Source organism: Archocentrus centrarchus, chromosome 3, assembly GCF_007364275.1.
Source record: "Archocentrus centrarchus isolate MPI-CPG fArcCen1 chromosome 3, fArcCen1, whole genome shotgun sequence".
NCBI lineage: Eukaryota > Metazoa > Chordata > Actinopteri > Cichliformes > Cichlidae > Archocentrus > Archocentrus centrarchus.
The window spans coordinates 24,856,900-24,880,441 of record NC_044348.1 but is presented as its reverse complement, the minus strand read 5'-3'; the positions used below and the strand labels follow the sequence as shown (position 1 = coordinate 24,880,441).

The following is a 23,542-nucleotide window of genomic DNA, read 5'->3' as shown; positions in this document are numbered from 1 at the left end:
AAATCAATTTTAGGATGCAAAATCCAAACTCTTATTGAGCTCATCATCCTTAAAGTTACAGTACATAAAATATCACCATTAGACATCAACAGATTGCAAGCTGCAGTCAACTGAATTCTGTTTTCTTACCCCACCCATTTCGAGTGCATAATCCTAGCTACAGTGGCTGCCGCTCATCTGTAGTGAATTTAGGCTGTCAGTTCGCTGTTTACCTCAGTTGTGAGTAAGTGTCCACGTCTATTTACTCTGGAGAAATCTTTAAAACTTTGTGAAAGGAGTCCAATACAAGCTGATGAGTCAGTCAAGCTCACTTCTGTCCGATGACAGCAATACTGAGGTGAGTTATTGAGGATGTACTGATCTTTTCTGTCAGTAAGCGCTGCTGTTTTTGCTGCTGTTAGCTGGTGTTAGATGCACTTCAAAGAAGATTTCACTAACATTGTTGCACTCGGACATTTAGCAAAAAAACAAACAAACTCTCAAACGATGTGAGAATATAATCAAACTGTTTATCAGAGGGAAAGTGTGATTCTTGGGACACTCTAGCCTAACATTAGCTGGCTTAATGTTAGCCTATAACCAGCTGTTGTTTAGCCAGCTCATTGTTAGCTGTCCAGAGATGGGAGGATCACGTGTCTTATCTGCTGACAATGAGTAATGATGACAATATCAAGAATAAATAAGCATGTTTATGTACATTTGTTAGAGCCCTGACTTCAGTTCAGGACATGAGGCTTGAGGTGAGGAGGAAGAAGAAAACCTTTTTATCCAGACTACCGGTCTCTTTCCTTCACATTTTCCTTTCTTTGGTGCAGGATACTCCTTCTCAGATGATAAAAAGATATGCATGATCCTTCATCTCTTGAGTCTGAAGGTGCAGACATGAATTAAATAAAAATTAAATAAATGCCTCCATGCTACATGAATACCTACAAGATCACTTCTCTTCTGCCTCTGATGTACTATGTATGTGGCTGGTCTCTTGCACTTACATAAAACGTGATTAGGCAGAAGCACAATGTCCATCTTGGCCACTGTATTCAAGATGATGGGGCAGCATGGTTTATGAGAATGCATTCATTTGTTGGGAGATATAAATGTACATTGAATAGTGTGTAATTACAAGTACAATATTCTTTTTTTCCCTATTAAATAAAGCCAAAAAATAACTGACTGTACTTTTAAGCCTCACCCCTGGAGGCAAGTGTCCTCTCTGTTCCTTCAGTGGCAGCCAGCAGCTTCTCCATGAGAACATGTCACACATACAGCAATGAGCCACGTCTACACTTTCCTGTGCTGGCCGACCCCCTTTTTGCTCGAATCATTACTGGCAGCGGGGTAAAAGCTTCCTCTGCTCAACACTAATCTAAATCTCCTTGATTCTACAGCTTCTTCAAATGATCTCTTAAGCAGTGGGCCAGAAGTCAAATGAGTTACTTTTTCCCCACGTCGCTCCGTTTCCTGCAGCTTTAAATGATTCTCCTGATTAAATACAGATTTGATGTACACATTGCTCCTTTTATAGCATTCCCTTAGCATCACAGAGGACTCAATGTTTGCAATAGTGGCATCAAAAGCAGCTTTTTACTGCTTTCTACTGTGAAGAGGATTGGATTGATTTTTGGAGCCAGCTTTTACAGGCAGCAGGAGGTCTGACAATTGGTCACTTTTCACTTGGGCTAACTGTATAACAAACCTCAAAAAGACTGAATATAAAAGCAAAACAAAATCCAATAAAGCATTTTTATTCAAGACCTTCAGGGTTTAGATAAATCACAGTCAAGTTGAGTCCTACCTGTATCTTTGTGGGTGAATGTTATTGCATCCTATTAGATATTCATTTTCTCAGCAAAAAAAAAAAAGCTTACTAAATACATGTGATGTAATATCTGTGCATCCTCTGCGTACATGCTTCCCACTCTTTGCAGCTTTTGACCATCTTTGTAAATGTTTATCTCTTGCCTCTCGTTCCAAACATATTAAAACACACCGAATGTCCCTCGCAAGCCAAAACACTGGGGGTCACGGACTCCATTTGCTTGTCCAAATAAGATTACTGGCTCGAATCCGGGGTCGTAAACACTAATATTTGCTGCCGTTAAACCGTTTACAGGCTTTCCACATGTATAATCAGCAAGCTGGATTCAAATTTAGACACTTCTAAAAGTAACCAAAAAAAAAAAAAAAGCGCAGTACGTTTTTCCTCAGTGCTACCAGGTGGTGCGTAGGCACATAATGCAAATGCAGCCGATAAAACTGCAATAAATGTTTACAACCCTACAACCCATGACTTAAACTTTTCAATATGCTCACAAACAAATGGCTCATCTAACACTCAAGGCACTTTAGCAGATGACAGTCTTCTCCTTATGGGAGTGAAAGCCAGCTGCACAAGCCATATCTTGTCCAGAATCAAACTGAAGACCCTTTCTGCAGCTCATTCCGTTTAAAACATTGTGACATCTGGAGTCAGTGAAGAGTAGGATCTGTCATTAAACTCAGGGGAGGGGATGCAAAATAATAACAATATTTCCTATTGTCATGCAGAGGTCCTTTAGGACAGAAAAAAAAGAACACAAGTCTTCCTGTAAGAAAGAGGAAAAAGTAGTTTTATTTCAAGGTAAATTAAGTCTGTTAAAATGTCCTTAAATGCTCATAAAGTGAGGTTTACTGAGTCCCAGCTGACCCTACAGACAAAGGCGTGCCATCTCTCCTCTCAACAGGGGGACATATCATAGCCTGATTGTCAGGATTCCCCTGGGTTTTGGACATTCACTGGAACCAAAAACAGCCTCTCCTCCGCATATTAAAACTCTCTGACATAAATCACAGTGACAATCTCTTAGACAGACAATGGAATAACGAGCAGGGAAGGGCAAAGCCATGAAACTTTTAGTTCGGGAGCAGGATAAGGCTACTTAGCAGGAGGTTGGGTTTGAGGTTGGGTATTGAGTGGGAGTTGTGGTAAGCAGAAAGACTGGATTGAGATGTTGAACTATGAAGAAACGGAAGAAAGAGCTTATTTTCAAAGCACGCTGAGATGGATTTCTAATAAGAGCAGAAGGTCAAGTGGTAACAAATGTCAGTGCTGTGTCAAGCTGCAGTGATTTCAGAAAGAAAAACCAAAGCTCTTTCTCTCGTTTTTCGCCTTCAGAGGGTGGTTCTTGAGGGAAATTTCGACTCTACGATGCAGCAGATCACTTGTGTGTTTTGACATGATTGCAGCAGAACAACAGGCATCCACAGACAGCAGCAGCAACTGCAGGTCATTTCACAGCTAGGCTCCAGTTCCATTCATCACCCGCCCGTTTAATCAGCTGGCTGTCACCAAGTGAGGCCCTCAACCTCTGCCAGTGGTCATCACATCACACCTACCAGCGATATAACTGGTTTATTGCTGGTGTTAACATGCTGAATTAGTTAGCAGGATCTCTGAATTCCAACCTGGAAGTCAAACCTGGTGGTTTGTCTGAATCCTCCGTGGTAATGGAGAGCGCAGTGGAAAACAACTAGAAGAACAAGGTCTGCATTAAACACCAACAGCATCCGAGAGCCCAGTGTCTTTTGTCCACTGAGACTAAATAATCTCTCAACGATTAATTATGTGGAATTTAATTTTGCCAGAGGATTAAATACAGTGGTGTGAAAAAGTGTTTGCCCCCTGCCTCATTTCCTGTTTTTTTGCATGTTTGTCACACTTAAGTGTTTCGGAACATCAAACCCATTTAAACAATAGTCAAGGACAACACAAGTAAACACAAAATGCAAGTTGTAAATGAAGGTGTTTATTAGTAAAGGTGAAAAAAAATCCAAACCATCATGGCCCTGTGTGAAAAAGTGATTGCCCCCTAAACCTAATAACTGGTTGGGCCACCCTTGGCAGCAACAACTGCAACCAAGCGTCTGCGATAACTTGCAATGAGGCTTTTACAGCGTTCTGGAGGAATTTTGGCCCACTCATCTTTGCAGAATTGTCCTAATTCAGTTACATTAGAGGGTTTTCGAGCATGAACGGCCTTTTTAAGGTCGTACCACAACATCTCAATAGGATTCAGGTCAGGACTTTGGCTAGGCCACTCCAAAGTCTTCATTTTGTTTTTCTTCAGCCATTCAGTGGTGGACTTGCTGGTGTGTTTAGGATCATTGTCCTGCTGCAGAACCCAAGTACGTTTAAGCTTGAGAACATGAACAGATGGTCTGACATTCTCCCTCAGGATCTCTTGGTAGACAGCAGAATTCATAGTTCCATTTATCACAGCAAGTCTTCCAGGTCCTGACGCAGCAAAACAGCCCCAGACCATGACACTACCACCACCATATTTTACTGTTGGTATAATGTTCTTTTTCTGAAATGCAGTGTTCCTTTTACGCCAGATGTAATGGGACACACACCTTCCAAAGAGTTCCACTTTTGTCTCATCGGTCCACAGAATGTTGTCCCAAAAGTCTTGGGGATCATCAAGATGCGTTTTGGAAAAATTGAGACGAGCTTTAATGTTCTTTTTGCTCAGCAGTGGTTTTATTCTTGGAACTCTACCATGCAGGCCATTTTTGCTCAGTCTTTTTCTGATGGTGGAGGCATGAACGCTGACCTTAACTGAGGCAAGTGAGGCCTGCAGTTCTTTGGACGTTGTTGTGGGGTCTTTTGTGACCTCTTGGATGAGTCGTCGCTGCGCCCTTGGGGTAATTTTGGGCGGCTGGCCACTCCTGGGAAGGTTCACCACTGTTCCATGTCTTCGCCATTTGTGGATAATGGCTCTCACTGTGGTTCGCTAGATTCCCAAAGCTTTGGAAATGGCTTTATAACCCTTTCCAGACTGATAGATCTCAATTACTTTCTTTCTCAATTGCTCCTGAATTTCTTTGGATCTCGGCATGATGTGTAGCTTTCAAGGATCTTCTGGTGGACCTTACTGTGTCAGGCAGCTCCTATTTAAGTGATGTCTTGATTGGGAACAGGTGTGGCAATAATCAGGCCTAGGTGTGGCTAGGGAAATTGAACTCAGGTGTGAAAAACCACAGTTATAGTATGTTTTAACAAGGGGGGCAATCACTTTTTCACACAGGGCCATGATGGTTTGGATTTTTTTTCACCTTCACTAATAAACACCTTCATTTACAACTTGCATTTTGTGTTTACTTGTGTTGTCCTTGACTATTGTTTAAATTGGTTTGATGTTCCAAAACACTTAAGTGTGACAAACATGCAAAAAAACAGGAAATGAGGCAGGGGGCAAACACTTTTTCACACCACTGTATATTCACTCATTGTGATTTCCTTAATTTCAGTGGAGCTAGAGATGGCAGGACAAAATCAGATCACAGAGGATTTCCGAGAGCAGATGCTTTGTGATTATGAAACTGTTGCTTTAAAGTGAGGAAATCAGACTAATTCTGTCCACACACAATAAGCAGCTACAGACGTCATGAAGAGAATTTAGTATTTCCTACTTTATGCCTATAGATTGGAGTACTAGTGTGCACAACCAGACCTTTAATGCAATATGTGCATGGGAATGTTGCAACGTGTGGAGCTTATTGGCTTCAATAAGTGCTAGTCTGCTTGGAGGACATTTGCTCATTGGCTAATGACCTGTGATTGATAGCCAGTGAGCAAGAGGAAAATACCACAGCTAATTAAAGCTTTTAAAACATGGTATGACCAAGATTTACAAAATTGGTTTCATTTTTTATTCAGTATGACCCCAAAATAAGTGACTAAAACCTGGAACTCAGCAGCAGAGTGTTTACAGAGGGCAGGAACAAAAGCCTTTCCCCCATAGACTTCTATAAGATTGGAAATCTTTTTGCAACCACAATTATTGTCATATGGTGACCTTCAGGTAGAATGCAGATTTAAGGCATTTCTGCATTGGCTTCATTTTTCCAAACAGAAATCTATGCTTCTCTTTTTTTACTGTCTATGGCTGAAGCAGGAAACTGGAGCACCAGTGGGTTCGCCATGAATGGAAGATGAATGGGAAACAAACAAAAAAAAAGAAAAAGATTCAGTTTGACTTCAGCTCTTTGTAAGTTATAACTCTCCTCTTCTCTGCATCTGTCTGAAGGACCAACAACAACACAAGCAAGAAGAGCCCATAAACTGGCTGTTTTTGACGCTGCTCCCTGGTGACAGTAAACAGCTACAACACGTCGATGACGGTCTGCAAAGCTATCCATAGGCTCTGCACAGGACTGACACACAACCATATGTAAGCCATTAAACAGAACAGCAGAGCTGCATATATGCACCTCTGTGCACAAGAAGAGAGGGGAGGGAGATGGAGAGACACACACACCAGAGAGTTTATCTAACACTTTTATCACGAAGAGAAAGTAAGGCAGACCCCAAAAGCAGGACTCAGAAAAAAGGTGAAAAATGAACTTAAAAAGGATTTTATTGAGAGCAAGGACTGTACAAACTAATAAACTGGGCTGGTCTGTGGCCAGAACTAAAACTAAGGGGTACAAGGAAGGGAGATGCACACAGCTGGAACATAGACAACAACACAACAAAGAACAGAAGAAAACTGGGGGCTTAAATACACATTAGGTAATCAGGGCAAGAGGAAACACCAGGGCACAGCAGGTGAAGCAAATGAAACTAATAACAGAGGAAGCAAAACTAAACACAAAGCACGGGGAACACAAGACTGTCAAAATAAAACAGGAAGTCACTAGACAAAGTACACGTAGACTTGACACAGGGAAACAAGGGACTAGAAACAAACTGAGGAATACAAAGGAGAATAAACATAATCACAGAAATAACTGAAACAGAACCAAGAGAACACAAAACACTGGGCCACCGGCCCAGGACCATGACAGACATAGAGAGCACCAAGTCATTTTTATGTACAGATTTAGGCTTCCTTGATTAGTGAAGACCTGCTTAGGGTGAAGAGGTAAAATGGCATTAATTACTACATCTGAGTGGTTCTTTTTGCAACTTAATGGTTTTTGGTTTCAGTGCATTAAACAATAGAAACAATAGGGTGTACTAACTAACTTACTACCCTTAGCTTTAAAAGATCCCAGGTGCACAGACCCAGTGCAGGGTCAACCTGAAATGTGCTGGCCTCCTTTGACTGACAGGTGGTGTTAGTTGCTAGCTGTCTGTTAGTCTGTACCTCAGCTAATTCAAGTCACTTTGTTGGGATTCCAGCTCTACTAGAAACCGAGTACCGTATTTTCCGGAGTATAAGTCGCATATTTTTTCATAGTTTGGCTGGGGGTGCGACCTATACTCCGGAGCGACGTATATGTGACATTTATAACACATGAACCAAAATACTCCAGCCACTTGACATCTCCGTGAACTGCAGCTTTAAGGCAGTCTTGCGTAACCTGTGGGCGCAGTGGATGATGGATGGAGAGCACAGCTTAACGGCAACTGGGAGAATGCGCCACCCAACTTTCCTGGAAGTCATTGGATGGATCAAGAAAACATGGGCTTCAGTGACAAACCATCCTGTTGGGATTCAGAAAGGCTGGAATAATTGGAACTGCAGCTGACGACGAGTCTGACTAACGCGACACAGAAGAGGAAGCGGCGCTTCGTCTACGGAGTGTACGGAATTGTTTAGAAGTGACACCGAGGATGAAGAATTCAATGGATTGATGGTTTGGTTAACTTGTTAGTATGTTCTTTATGCTATGGTTATCTGAATAACTTAATGTTACGTTAACATACCGAACACGTGTTCGTTGTGCGTCATGTAGCTGAATGTGCTACGTTAGCATAACGTAGGCGTAACCGTGTTCGTCCTGTTCTTTAATCCATTATTATTTTAAATTGCCGTTCAAGATGGAATTTCTGCTCTGGGTCTCGGATTCTATCAACCCCCCCCCCAAAAAAGTGCGACTTATAGTCCAGTGCGACCTGTATATATTTTTTTCTTCTTTATTATGCATTTTTTGGCTGGTGCGACCTATACTCCGGAGCGACGTATAGTCCGAAAAATACGGTAACTGAATGTGACCTTTTTGTGATGTCTGTGACTGAGCATTTTTGTAATGCACCTATCTGACAAATAAAAAGGTTTCCTGTGTAGTTAATTGTACTAACATACTGACCAAGAAGTCCACACTCAGGTTTTTCAATGAATTACAATCTTGTATTTTATTTTTTGTGTGTTACTTAGTACTAGCATCAGTGGATGCACCTTTCTAACCAAGCTAGCTAGTGTTAGCGCATAACTTAGCAATTAATTGTCTCACAACATGCATGTCAACATGTTAAACTCAAGGCTTCGAAACAGCATAAACAAGTTGGCTACCTCAGAGTGCAGGTCATAGCATGTCTGTCTTTTATATACAGTTTATTACCCTTTATCTCCTTTACAGCCTTTAATGTGGTAAGCAAAGTGGTGCTGCAGCTGGCTGAAGGTCACATTTAGAATACACACAAGTATCAATCTTCTCATACAGCTTTCAGAAAGAAATTGAATAAGTATGGCTCTAAAAATGTTCATCTGTTATGACAGAAACCAAGACCTTGAGAAAAAATATAGCAATGAATCAAAAAAAGTTAAATAAAATCTTTTTTCCTTTGTCTCAAAATATTCCCCATCTTTTTGCATTTTACATTTGCTGAGTGACAAGAGTGCCAAAATCAGGATTTACGTTCCTTTTTATTCACATCACAGCTGCGCAAGTTCAGTGTGTGCTTACTCACCATCGAGGTAACTAAGATATCATCACAGGGCGCCAGCTTGCAGACGCAGCGTTACAGAGAAATACTATTCGTGGTAGCACTTTGGCAGGCATCACATTTAGGAAAAAAACGGAGCAGGATAAATTTTTTCAAAGGTTTAATGGGAGATTTTAGGGTGGAGTGACTGATTGGCTGCTTGGTAGGTATACGCCTGCCAGAACACTGAGTGTAAACATGCCCCAGATTTACTATAGCAGCATGAGCCAAGTCACAAGGCACAAGGGGGCAATGGGGACAAAGGGGCTCGCTTGCAGCCAGGATGAGAAAACCAAAAGGAGGAGAGTGTAACACAGCTGATATCAATCTCAGACTGAGCTCAGCTTATCTCACATGCAAGACACCAATTTATATTTTAAAAAAAGAGAAAGAAAAGCAAAAACAAACACCATCTCTGCCCTCAGCTAAATAAAGCTACACAAGAGTGCACAGCTTCAAGGCTCTCTGTTTGACATGATTTGACAAAGGGCTTGATAGCGATGCTGGAGCTGACAGAAGCCGACAGAAGTCGCTTCAAGGTCATCTCAGCACTGCCGCTCCTGATGCTTAGGCGAAGTGATGTTATTTCATCGCTGGTGACTACTGGCAACTAAAAGCAGAGCAGCTCTGATCTCTGCTGCTGTAGTTTACCTGCCAAGTTAGCACAGAAACAGTTTGTCTGCACAGTCGGACCTCTGATGAGGAGACAAAGTGTGTTAGAGGGAGCATGGGTGCTAACTGGGAAGCACCACAGGAAAATAAACTAAAAATCACTTGGGTTATTTGAGCAGATTCTGTTCCAGTTAAAGAAATAGGACACCATTTCTGGGGAGACATTTGCTTTGCTCTTTTACATCATGTTTATTTGGCAGGTATGGAAGTACAACTGATGTCTAGAAAATAATCATTTTAAAAGGAAAAGCCACAGAAAAGGATAGGAAGAAAGTAGGCAAAGAAAAATCTGACTTTACTAGATGGGAAATAAAACTGGCTGTGCTGAAATCTACAGTATCCATAAAGCCAGGCCATGAGACCCAGTTGCTGTGCTGTTTGTAAAAATGGCTTTTTTGCACTTATGTGTGAGTGAATATGCTGTCTGTTCTGTTCATGTCTTAATGTGTGTGTGAGTGTGTGCATGTCCTACTGAGAGACAGCTGGGCCTTGCAGATAATAACCAGAGTCTGACAATGTGTAAGTCCAATGTTTGTTTGCATGTGAGGATTAGGCTTCAAAAAAGGTGTTAATGGTGCCATATGGTTACAGGTGCATAAACACATCAGAGCAGCGAGAGAAAACCATGCAATGACAGAATGTTTGTTTGAAATGTGTGCAGCCTACAAGCCATGAAATCCTGGAAAAAAGCTTCCTTCACCAGCTGAAGAAGAAAATCTCTCTAACACATATGTAACAAGGATGAGGTCAGTGCATAAAACCCAGCATAGCTCTAAAAGCAGAGGAGCTGACAGAGACAGAACGCTCTGCCCTGTAATTAAAGGCTCTTAGGTGTCATCCTGATGCACTCAGAACTGGCACGCGCCCGCCCAACACTCAAACCAGCAAGTCGATGGAGCACAGCGGTCCATCACAGCTGAAATCCTGGATCTGAGGTGAGACTCTATGGATGTATCTGAGTGATTTATTCAAACACAGACCCTGAAAGCCAGAGAAAGAGGGAGACAAACAGTTGGCATTACTCCCTCACTCAATTCAAAGCAGACATGCCCATGCTTGTTGTGTGGGGAGCCTCTTCAAACACTCCTTCTCCATCCCCTCTCTTTTGTGGGGGTAGGCAATACCACTACATTTAAGATATTATATATCAGCAATAAACTCTAATTTAGTCTCTGCCCTATGAAGGAAGCTCCCACAGTGTTTACAGTTTGCCTGCTTGCTTTAGCTCCGAGGGCGTGTTTGGTTCAGGTCCCGTATGGCACAAGTGGGTGGTGGGCTGTTAGTTACACTGTTAACAGGATACAGTAGTGCTTACATAGTGATGTAATGTTTCAACAAAAACAAATGCTCCTATAATTTCAAGAAACAGATGGCAAAACTAGTTTTAGGCTCCAACAGGTGTGAAAACTCTGCAAATGCTAAGAGTTGCTATTGCAGATAAGTGGCGCCAAAATGTAACAGTAACAAAAATGCGCACACACCTGTATTTATGGGCCAAGGACTAAAATGTGTGATGAATCAAATTTTTTGTGTGAATTCACCAAGCTCAATACTGAAAACTAGACTCTTACTATCAATGCTTCAGGGAATAAAACCCACCTCTGTTCTACAGAGGTGGGTTTTATTTCTACAGTAATTCTGTTATCAGTGATAACAGAATTACTGATTATCACTATATGAGAAAAAAAATTCAAAGTTTACATTGGTCACTTCAGAAAAAAAAGGGGGGGGGGAGAAAAAGTACAAAAAGAGGAGAAAATTAAAAAAAAAAAAACAAAAAACAAAAAACAAAAAAACAAACAAATCCAAAACAAAACAAAAAAGTAGAGCACTAATGAAATAGTCTGGACCTTTTGACATTTTAAGATGCTTCATACATCTAATGCTTCCATTATTTCAAGGGTTTATTTTGCTAGCTTCTTGCACAGTCTGACACACACAAGTGAATATAGTCAGAATCTAAGAATCTATAACTATATTTGTTAAAGTGCAAGGCTATATTCATCTGATGTGAAGCAGGTATAAATGTTTAATATGCTCATTAGCACTAAACACAAAATAAAGATAATGAGGATGCCAGGTGTTTCAGGAAAGCACTGAAGAGTTGATGATGATGATGATGATGATGACTGATGAAAAATTCTGGGGAAAAAAAAAAAAATTTGTGGATCACCATAACATTGGGAGGAGCTAAACATCTACACGTGGCAATTGAAGTAGCAGCTGTTGGAATATTTCATGAAACAAGAAAGCTCAGAGGGTAAGAAAAGTCACAGTTCACCCTGTGGGGACAATAAATGTTAGGAAAATAAATATAATGCTAATCAATCCAGCCACTGTCATTTTTGTTTGTTTCAAAGCAAGGGATTCACTCACACTTCCATCTGTAGACAGAAAGGCACCTTCATGCGTTGCTTAATGAATTACTTCTCATCTATGGTTCAGCAAAGTGGATTTGAATGCAGGAAATATCCAAAACCAGCTGGTTAGCAACACACAGTTTCCGCTGGAGCTAGAATCCCATAAAAGTACACATCGATACACCACTGCAGCCATTTCTGCGTTTGCACACTTGTCGATTTTTAGGGCACCAGTGGAACTGCTTGCAGTTTACTAAGTGCACTCACTTTGGACTGGCATGTGCTGAAGGTCTTAAAGTGCTACCACAGCATACAAACACAATCCTCTGCTCTAGTGTGTGTGTGTGTGTGTATCTCTGGAGAGGCCCTTGATGAGAAGAGCAGGCTGGAGTCGCACTGAGTCTCATGCTCTCCACTCATCCACCACAAAGTGACCAAGGATGAGAAGTGGTCAAGCACATTGGTTTACACTTTTTGCTAATGCCTTCACGCACGCACGCACACACTTTGGTCAAAAGGCTGAATGCTTTTCCTCTTCCTCTTCCACTGTCATGATTTTTTCCCCAATAGTCCTGCTGCGATCAGAAGCCTGGGGAGCTCAGGAGCTTGGCTGCACTTGTCTCCACATTTGAACATAAGGGCTACAGAGACCTGTGAAGGCTGTCACTTAATGTGGTTGATTAAAAACCAATAAATTAAGCCAGCTTTTATAATAAGTGACTTTAGCATACACGTATAAAACAAAGCAGTCTCTTTTCCACACACATCCACTATAGCAAGAGTAAAATGCATGTGGAGTGCATTAAAACACTGGAACCAAATCAGGAAAGTTCTGACTTCTAATGAAAGATACATGAGACGGCTGCCTTTAACCGTTTCAGTTCAGCCTCGGCTCAAATGTAAAGCCTGAAGAGTTTCCTGAAAAGTGCATGAGCAGACACTTCTAAAAATGCTGTTATAGGAATCAGTTTTGACATATAATCATGTCACCATATGTTTGAAATTATAGAGGTTTTAATGCAACTTATTCACTGTACTGCTTTCTAATGCAAAACAAAACTGCAATTCAGAAGTGAGGGAAAAAAGTGTTACTGTCCAAGTGACTAAGTGCACAAAACAATGGAAAGATGTCACAGAAGAGCCATAAGTGCCATGAATTTCAATTCTACGTTGGCAGAATCCACAGAAACTTTCTTCCATTGAATTCGCATAGTCTCTGCTGTTGGAGGGCAAACTTGCTCTGAGCTTGTCACTGTGTACAGTTAGACCATTACAGACACACGAGTGTAAACAATGGAGCTAGCAGAGTAGTAGGATCTCCTCCTAATGAAACAGTTTTAAAAGGAGTTGTGATTTGAAATAATCTCATATAAACCAACCACACTTGAAGGAAACTGGTGAAGTGCAGAAGCCATACACACATGCATGTAATGAAGCTCCACAAGATGCAAAATGGGGCTGCAGGATTGTGGCCAAAATAATTATCACAATTATTTTGATCGATATTGAGATCATGATGATTAACCATGATTATCCATTGGTTTTAGTGACAAAATGTTCTTATTGCACTGTCATGTAAACATAACAATCCAATTTCCCTATGGGGACAAATATATCTAACACTGCTTTAATACCCATGTGTTCCATTCCTGCTAATGTACAAATTTTGGCATCAAAATAAAACTGGTCTTCCTTATTCACCTAAAAACAGTGCATCTCTTAGAAGAAAAACAAACATTTAAAAACAAAGGCACAGTTTTCACTTTTACATTTTTTTGCAGAGAAATAAGGCGTTTATTCACATGGTCTAAGTGAATCTACTAAAAGCAAAATGTGAAGTCTTTCACTCCATTAACTGGAATTACATGATAATGGGAATAAAATGGTGCAAGTTTTGTAACTTTGGAAGAATTATTGTGTGAGGGGACAACATCTTTAGTCCATTAGGTTGACCATTTTCCTGAACCCTCCATGACTCACCATGTTTAGTGGATACATATCTTTGGAAATGGAGTGAGTCAGTGTTGAAGATTTCAGTGCATCTTTGTGATGTGGATGGATATACTGGGAGGCTGTACGACTCGCATTTATGAGTTGAGACTGCTTCCTATTAGCAACGATTGCAACGTTTTTGTGGCCTTTATGCATTCATCATGCTGTAGTTTGTAGTGTGTTTTCAGGCAGTTAAATAAGTTAATTGTGAATAACATATCACAATTATTCTGGTAACTGGGTTATTTCAGCAGAGCAGACACAACTCTGCACTCTTTACATGCGATTTGTTCTTGGTTAATATCACTTGCCCTAAATCCAAAGTATTTCCAAAAAGATAATCTGCTTCAAAAGGACGAGCTCTTCACCTTCTGCTGTGCCAGACCTTTGATTTTTTTTTTGTTGCATATCTGTCTTTTAACATAGTGTTACTCATCCAGACTTGTCCACAAAACTTCAAGCTGTACAGTGCAGGAAACAGCCGTGATTGACACATATCATTAAGCAGTGATTTGCTTTTGCTTTGCATTCTATTGGTGAAGCATGCATATTGAATATCACTTGATCATGTTCATTTAACTCTAGGAAGCCAAAATTGTGATCAAGAATAAAATTCAATTAGTTGTGCAGCCCTACCCTAAAGTATTTCTACTTTGTTTGGATCCGGTCATAATCATTTTAACGATGATGAACAACATTAATGAATTTAATTTAACAAATTCCAAATAGCTGATACTGTTGTTTAGGAAGAAAAACCTACGAGCCAAATGTTACGTACTAGATAGGGGTTCGAGTATCTCCACTAATAAAGCATGTTTAACATCCCATTTGCTGCAAACTATGCACTTTTCTCATTTTATTTTCAGGATCGTTTGCTGGGTCTGTATTTCTTTCTGTGGGATGGACCACTTTTCCTGCAGATTGTCGTGCGTGGAATATAAGCAGCAGATTGTTGTTTGGTTTTTTTGTTCCAGTGGTTTTGTTTGTTTGGTCATTCTCATTTGAAATAAATAAATATATTATAGAAAAAAAAAAAAAAAGCCCTTTTGACAACAATGTGTGCAAAAGCCATTTGTTTGTGAGTCTCAGAAGTCCACCACAATGCAGATTTAGCACCACAGAAACCAAATAAATGCCTTTTCATGCTACAGCCAATCACGAAAAGCTCTTTTTTGTGTTATAGCAATGGAAAAACTGAAAACCCATGCTGTTAACATTTTAATAGTGATTAGGCAAACCAAATGTACACGCCAGCACCGCTATCCAAAATTACCTAATGACACTCTTTAACCTCACATTCCTCTCTGTCCATCTTAATTAACTGCTACGGCTATTATTTCTTGCTGCTTGCCATTTTCTTCAAATCAAATGCTCCTGATCGAAATCTGTGAAGACTCAACTTTTCTGTACATTCCCTGGACCGTGTGAGTGATGAAGCCATTAAAATGTCTGAAACAGACAGAGTTGATGTGCTGCAATTATCATCCATTGTTGTGGCTGTTATGGTTTTTTATGCAGGCACTTGTGAGTGCCACCTCTGCTGGAAGCCACAGGCCGCTTTTCTTTCAGGATCAGTGGGCGTGTCCTTGCTGGGTTTTAGGTGGCCATCGAAGCATGTCTAAAACCTCACCAGTCTTTGGTCTGAAGCCCCCACCCCCCACCTGCTGCCCCTCCTCTGTTTTTGAACCGCAATCCACACACTGCCAAGGTCGGTGGATTAGCATGCATGAGAGAAAGCAGACAATATTCGCCGAACATAAACCAAACGTACACAAGAAAGGACACTGTGTACACAGAGCATACACATTACGCTCTGCAGTGCGGCTCAAATGGGCATTTTCATTTGCTCCTCTGAAAGTGTTCAGGCCGATCTGATCTGTTCCCTTTGTTTTATACAGTATATGGTGCAACGCATGAAAACCTTGATGGATGGAAAACAGTAACTGACAGATTCTGGATGCTACTTGTGTATAGATCTGGCTTGTGCATTCTATGTTTAAGAGCATCTTTCTTCCAGGATCCCTGTTACCATTATCACAGTAAAGCAGATCTTCCTTTTCTAGGTAAAGAATTCACGAATGACAACAAGACGCGATGTGAACTGATCAGGGTCGTATCTGTTTACTAAAAGGAACTAGAAGCTAAAAGGCAAAAATAAAAAGGGGATAATGGTGGAGAGGGAATTGATCACTACTTAATTGCATTAAACACACGGCCAAACTACTGTGATTAATGTAGAAGATGATTAGCTGGCATTTTGGGAGCTTGTTCAATCTTTACAAAAAAAAAAAAAAAAAAAAATCTCAAATGTAAAAAACACCTTTTTCCTGCAGTTGAGTCAGACTACAATACCCCTTCTGCTCCTTAACAGCCAGATACCGCAATGGTATCAATCTCATTCATCTTTAGGCAAGACAGCAATTAATCATATTTCTTTAAGGTCAAATTATTACTTCAAGAGGATGATGATTCACAGCAGTAAAAGGATAATATTCAATACAGCTCCCCAGAGAATCTGACTGTATTTGTGGTGGCAGCAGGGGCGCAGGGTGTGTCTGGGTATGTGTGCACACAGAGTAGGCACAGCCACACTCTTAAAATGCCATATACCTTTGTCACCGACTGCTCGTAACCTTTATGGACAGAATTTCTAGGTGAAGCCAAGCAACAGATGTTTTCCATTTTGGTGACCTCAGGATCATCTCTGCTTTTTGCAGAGGACACATTTCTTCTGGCTTCATCAGTAGGTTACCTCTACCTTGCCCTGGAGTAGTTTGCGGCAGAGTGTGAAGCAGCAGAAATGAGAATTAGCATCTCCAATTCTGAGGCCATGGTTCTCAGCCAGAAAAGGTGGTGTGCCCACTCTGGGTCAGAGGGGAATTGCTGTCCCTAGGGACTCTCTCGGGAAGTAGCTAAATGAATAATCAAGGATGGCCACAACAGCATCCTGTTCAACTTGCTGCCCAGAAAGGTAGCCGATTAGCAGTGACTGAACTTTCAAAATAAAAGTGAGGGTCTGATCGTGTCACTGGATGAGAAAAAAAATTTAAAGACTGCAAAATATACTTGGGCGGGCCACCCAACTAAAGTCTATGTGTGGGAAACACTGTAGTTAACACACTCAAGTCTGAACTTGAATGTCTCCTTGATTCAACTGGGAAAAAAAAAAAACAAAAAAAACTTCAAAGGACATAAATAATCCACCTCTTCAGTGGATCTCTAGAGAAAGAGTACTGCCTGAAAAGTTTCTGATAACTAGCAGGGATACATGCTGTATGCCTAACCATTGCTTACTGCTCTGTGATCCTTTGTGCGCTCTGCCTCTGCTCAAGAACCATAATGAAAAACAGACAAGCTCTCCCTCTGCAGCAACCACAAAACCCTCTACTCACTACACATGAGAGATTAGCTTGCTCATTAGGAGAAAAGGAAGGAGCGAGGGGAGAAGGAAGAAGGACAAAAAGGAAAAGGGACGCCTTTCAAGGAGGAGGGCAAGGGTGCTCTCTCCAGAAAACAGGCCGGGTCCTCCCCCTCCCCTTTTTAAAAAAATAAATAAATAAAAAAGGAGCATGCAAACCAAAAGCAGAAGTTTACAGAGGTGACCTGCTATACATGTTTTCCGTCACTGGTGGAGGTCAAATGAAAGCTACTTTATAATATAAAGCATGTTAGTGTTTGCACAAAGCTGTTCTCTTATTAAATAGTGTATAATCACCGTCAGTGACATTCAAATAAGACTTTCTATACCAAATTGTCAGTTAAAAAGCATGTTTTCTCACACTACTCCTTATATGCTCTCCAGCTGGCAACCTCAATCACTCACCACTCATGTCAAAATACATGAAATTTAGATGATGAATGCTGAGTGGAGGAAGAAGAAGTTGGGGGTGGGGGGGGAACATCAGTGGTTTGCAAAACACTCATTTGCTGGGAACCAGCCTTGGGCCAATTTCATCTATTCAGCTCTTAGAGAAATAAGCTAAATGGCTCAAGGATGTGAAAGGTGGTTTTTGGGTATGAGAGATGCCAATTTGAGGCGGTGCATGTGAATCACAGGATGATGTCTCGCTAAACTGGTTGAAAAGGAAAGAAAACAAGCTTTCTGGGGGGAGGGCTTAAAATTCAGGCAGGTAATGTTTAAAGAAGCCAACTTACCTCTAAACCTTTTCAAGCTTGTACTGTGGTTGATGCTAGATTAAAATATTTGCCTGGATGAAAACATAAATACACTGTATGAAGCAAGAAGCCTATTTTAAGAAGCATCTTGTTGGCTATGCAGAACTGCTTGTTTCAACAGCTCCAAGTCAAGATGTTGAAAAGTGTTTAGCGAGGCTTTCCTGAAGGGAGAGAAAAAAAAAAAAAAGAAAAAAAAAGCAGCCAATTTCCCCTGTGAGTCATATCCAAACAGCTACCTCATTTGTCATAAGCTTCCATAATGCGTCAATCAATTACCAAAAAGCTGTCAGCTGAACAAATACAGAAAAACTGTGGCATGTTTTTAAATTATGAAAGCTTAATCCACAGTTATTATAATAGGAAGTGCGGCAGTGTGTGTGGAGTAGTTACATACAATGATGAAGTCAGGTGCAAAAAGGTCTCCCATTCAATCAGTGGACACATTAAGTTTATATTTGCAAGATAAATTGTTTCAGTCGCACATTAGCAAAAGGTCAAGAAGAAGCAAAACGGGAGGAGGAACTAAGTGCTTTTGAAGGTATGAAGCCAGACTGTATGTGCTACTGGGGCTACTGGGCCCCAAATTGTTGCACTTCATTTGCTCTTCACTCTGCAGAATCACGTGTTATGCATATTTTCCCCCAGTCATTCTGTCAAGGCCTGAGGGTGGGGGAACTAACAAGAGAGACAGTAAATTTTCTGCAAAGTGACATCTAATGAAAAAAAACCCTCAGGGAACAAAACTTATAATTGCATGCATCTATGCAGAGAGGTTTGTAGCGCAGTTGGCATGTGTGCATCTGGGCCTACAGGCATTTGAGATCTATGCACACTCTGTTGCAAAAGCTGCTTCACTGCACACTTGTTGCAGCTGTGTATGCTGTCTTTGCACATCACTGATATTTATTATGTTACACTGTTAAAACTGGCCCTGACCTACTTAGTTACTACTGTTAGGTCCGTTCATTATGTGCTGTGCTGGAAAGTGAAAACAGTAGTCCAGTCTTAACTCAAAATTCATAGTAATATTTTTGCTGAAATTTCAATTATTGTAGTAGATTTCTGGCACTCACTGGCTGGTCTTCAGTGAGTGAAGAAGAAGAAGAAGAAACAGCCTTTATTGTCCCACAGAAGGGAAATTTGGGTGTAACAGCAGCCGCAGTTATTATAAATATAAGTAAAAATATAATAATTCACACTATTAAGAAAATAATATAAATATATATATAAAATCAACAAACAAGATTAACCTTAATACTACTAATAATAACAACACTATATACAATGTACATGATGTGCCTGTGTGTTGAACCTTAACAGGCCGGACTATTTACAGTATATTATATATTATCCTACATTGTGTAGGTTATTGTGGTTTTTGTTGGGAGCAGTGATGATTATAAAGTCTTACAGCTGCTGGGAGGAAGGATCTACGATAACGCTCCTTTGTGCATTTAGGATGCAGCAGTCTGTCACTGAAGGAGCTTCCGAGTGTCAGCTCTGTGTGAAAATGCCTTGCTGATGCCAGAGGTCAGTGGAGAATGGCTGGATTCCAGCTTACAGGAGGGCAACTGTAACTCAAATAACTACTCATTGGAACTAAGGTATGCAGATGAGCATCTCTAAACGTGCAATAAAACTTGAAGCAGATGAGCTACAGTAGCAGAAGCCCACATAGGGTGCCACTTCTGACAGCGAAGAATAGGAAACTGAGGCTACAGTTCACATGGGCTCATCAAAATTAAACAGAAGACTGGATAAGCACTGCCTGTTCTGATGAGTCTCAATGTCTGCTGCAACATTTGGAGGGTACAGTCAGAATTTCATGTAAACATAAAAGCACGAATCCATCCTGTCTTGTATCAGTGTTTCAGGTTAGTGGTGTAAGCGTGGGGGATATTTTCAAAATGCCGTTATAGTCAGTGAACAAGTGTGTGAAGTTTGATGGATCGAGCTTGAACAGTATACACGCATGGTGTGAAGGTGAACATCCTAGGTCACATCAATCTCAAGTCATTGCATTCACAAGATTTTCAGAAAACTTGACCTCTGACCTTTACCTTCAGGTCAAGGTTGCCGAGATTTAAACTTGTCCGAGATTTTTAGTAGATGCATCTATGGTGTGAAGTTGAACATGCTAGGTCACATTGTTGTCAAGTTATGGCCAACGTTAAAGTTTTTGTGGAACAGACGCCGCTGACACTGATACCACCAAGGCTATGACAATAGCTTGACTTTCTTTGAACCAGCCGAGCTAACGAGGTGTATCTAATAAAAGTGTCTGGTGAGTGTACATACATTCTGCTACACTAGTGGATGCTCACTGTAAATATGGGCAAAGCTTCAATAATGTAGGTCAACATATGTACAATTAATCCTAGAGAGCCAAAAGTTTAGGCTTTAAGACTGCTCCAAACACTCAAATACAAGTTTTTGGCTCTGGGTGATGTAAATGAGAGTGGACATCTTTACTGTGCTGTGTGAGCACAGAAGCCCCACCCATCTGTTGCTTCAGAGGAGCAACCAATCAGAAAAAAGCTGGAGTAAACTGAGACCGAGCAGCTGCACCAAGTCGAAGAATAAGATAAATCAGGTTGATTTGAACTGAATCATGCATTGCTACTCTAGTGATGTCCAAGCATAAAAATATGGAGCTGGAAATGAGGATAATAAACCCCCTTTAATGATGATGTAGAGAAGTAAAAAAAGCAGCTGTACTGTTCTGAGATTGCAGTGTTGATATGAGCCCTCTCTTTAATTCTGTTCATGTTTTATTTGCTTGACTTGCAAACTGGGACAAACAATGTTATATTTATACTTTATTGTTGTGGTTTTCACATTTCATGTTTCACTTCAAGAATTAGAAGAAAAAAGATTTTAACACAGGGCATTTGCATGTAATAAAATTATTTCCTTACATTTGGCTGTTGTAGTTTTGTTTATGAAAGAGGATATAAAAAGAAAGCCATCACAGCCACATGCAGAAATGGAGAAATACAAAGCCCAAACTCATGCCTTCCTACAGTGCTAACCTGCAGTTTTCACCTTTTGAACAAAATTTTACTTACTGTATGGGAAACTGATGCGAGGTGTGACATCTTCCTCAGTGGTGGTCACAGACTGGAGGAAGCTAGCCAACAGCAGTGCGGCAGCAGGAAGGCAGTGGACAGTTGCAGCTAATGTCCACATGGTTGCCTGTTTTTCTAACAGAGACACAGATGTGCACGGTTTGTTTTAAGATTCCTTGGAATTCATTAAACTCCTCTTGATGCCACAGAGCTTTATTTTCTCACTCCCATCTTCCTGCAGGCAGAGGGGGGTAGAACGTGTCCTTGACTTGATTCTTGTACTCCCGATGGTCCTTACATACAGTTTGTAGCCTCTTAGCACAGAGAAGGGGAATCCTTTCTGGATTAAAGGCTGCTGGATTTCATCTACTCATAGTGCTCTTCGGTGGATCAGTGCTAAGCTCCAACCAATCGCCACTTAGTTAAAATCATCTTGGATCTGTGGAGAGAAGAAAGAAGTTGTTTCTTTATGTCTGTTCCAAGAACACAGTGAAGAAAAAAAAAAAAAAAAAAAAAAAAAAAAAAAAAAAAGATGAAACACAAGCTGGAATAACAGATCCTTATCCAGCTTCTGACGCTATAACCATAAACTACAAAAAGCAAAAAGACTAATACATTCAAGTAGGGGCTCATTCTTGAGGATGGTGTGGATTTTAATTCAAACAGCTGTTATTTGAGCAGGGTGTTCATTAGTTTTGACAGCAACAACAGAATCACCCAAAAATGACCTGCCTCATCCATCTGCCCCTCAGTCAACAAAACCCCTTTGTTTTATTTTTTTCCACCACAAAGAAAATGCAGCAAAATAGATCATTCAGCACTTCAGCCAGCTAGCATGACAACACTGATCATCTGGTAGCTTGAAGGGTTTCAAACTTAACTGAATATCCAATTTGCTGTTTGCAGGATAAAACGCCTACTGGATTTTTTTTCTTTTTTTTTAAATCCCTGTATTTAATTATACTTATTGGTGAGACATCCCCTAGAAAATAATATGGGAGTGTGGCTCTAATTTTGAGGTAATGTGGGGAAATAAATGAAAGAACATTAACTCTGTAGACAGCTCTGTAATTTGTCACAAGAAGGCGCAATGAGCAGCTCACTGCTCAGACTTTTATTGGCCTCAGTGTGAGTATGCAGATCAGGTGCGAGTTATTATATTGCCAAAAGTATTCACTCACCCATCCAAATCATTGAATTCAGGTGTTCCAGTCACTTCCATGGCCACAGGAAATTTGTGAAAGAATGGGTTGCTCTTAGGAGCTTAATGAATGGCAGTATGGTACAATAATAGGATGTTCAGTTGTAAAATTTCTTTACTACTAAAAATTCCATTGTCAACTGTTAGTGGTATTATAACAAAATGGAAGCGATCGTCACAAAGGGGTGGGCCACAAAGTGGTAGGCCCTGTAAAAATGACAGAGCAGGATCAGCGGATGCTGAGGTGCATGGTGCACAGAGGTCATAGTGCGCCATTTGCTACAGAACTCCAAAATTCATATGGCCTTCAGATTAGCTCATGAACATTTCATTGAGAGCTTCATGGAATGAGTTTCCATGACTGAGCAGCTGCATCCAAGCCTTGGATCACCAAGCGCAATGGAAAACGTTGGATGCAGTGCTGTAAAGCACGCTGCCACTAGACTCTAGAGCAGTGGAGACATCCTCTGGAGTGACAATTCATGCTTGTCTGTTTGGCAAGCTGATGGATGAATCTGGGATTTGTGGTTGCCAGGAGAACAGTACTGTCTGACTTCACTGTGCCAAGTGTAAAGTTTTGTTGAGGGAGGGATTGTTTCTGTTCCAGCATGACTGCGCACCAGTGCACAAAGCAGTCTATAAAGACATGGATGAGCAAGTTTGGTGTGGAAGAACTTGACTGGTCTGCACAGTGTTTTGACCTCAGCCCAATAGAACTAGAATTAGAGCAGAGACTGTGAACCAGCTTCAGTGTCTGACCTCACAAATGTGCTTCTGGAAGAAAAATTCCCATAAACACACTCCTAAACCTTTTGGAAAGCCTTCCCAGAAGAGGAGGAGAAGGAGGAGGAGAAGAAGGAGAAGAAGAAGAAGGAGAAGAAGCCTTTATTGTCCCACAGAGGGGAAATTTGGGTGTAACAGCAGCTGCAGTTATTATAAATATAATAATTTACACTATTAAGAAAAAGAATATATACATATAAAAAAACAAACAAGATTAACCTTAATAATAATAATAATAATAATAATAATAATAATAATAATAATAATATGTAAATCTTAAAATATTGAGTATATTCATCAGTAAGTATCCTGTTTTCCTTCACTGTTTAATCAAGATAACCATGTTAGTTTTGTATATACTATGGTGTGCTTTCAAATTAAATTAAAAACAAAGAACAGTTTGTTTTTTTTAAAGGAACATTGATAGCCAAAATGAAAAATTTAACACAATGCTATGTTAAAAGTCTAAAGGCATAACCAAATTTATTATAACCCTTTCTGAGGGGGGTATGCATTATTGTAATATTTTGCAATCAGGTCCAAAGTGATGGCCTGACTCCCTACAGCAATGCTGCATACCTGTTGCATGGCCAAAACA

The 23,542-nt window shown here is 40.5% G+C and overlaps 1 protein-coding gene across 1 annotated transcript in view; it reads right to left on the bottom strand.

Annotated features, from left to right (window-relative positions):
* The window catches only part of sema4bb (sema domain, immunoglobulin domain (Ig), transmembrane domain (TM) and short cytoplasmic domain, (semaphorin) 4Bb), a 54,662-nt gene that overhangs the window by 18,071 nt on the left and 13,049 nt on the right, over positions 1 to 23,542 (bottom strand). Inside the window, exon 2 of the mRNA XM_030725938.1 lies at positions 20,961 to 21,399. Within this exon, the coding sequence (XP_030581798.1) occupies positions 20,961 to 21,081 (121 nt within the window). The 5' untranslated portion in view covers positions 21,082 to 21,399. The remainder of the gene's footprint in view (positions 1 to 20,960; positions 21,400 to 23,542) is intronic.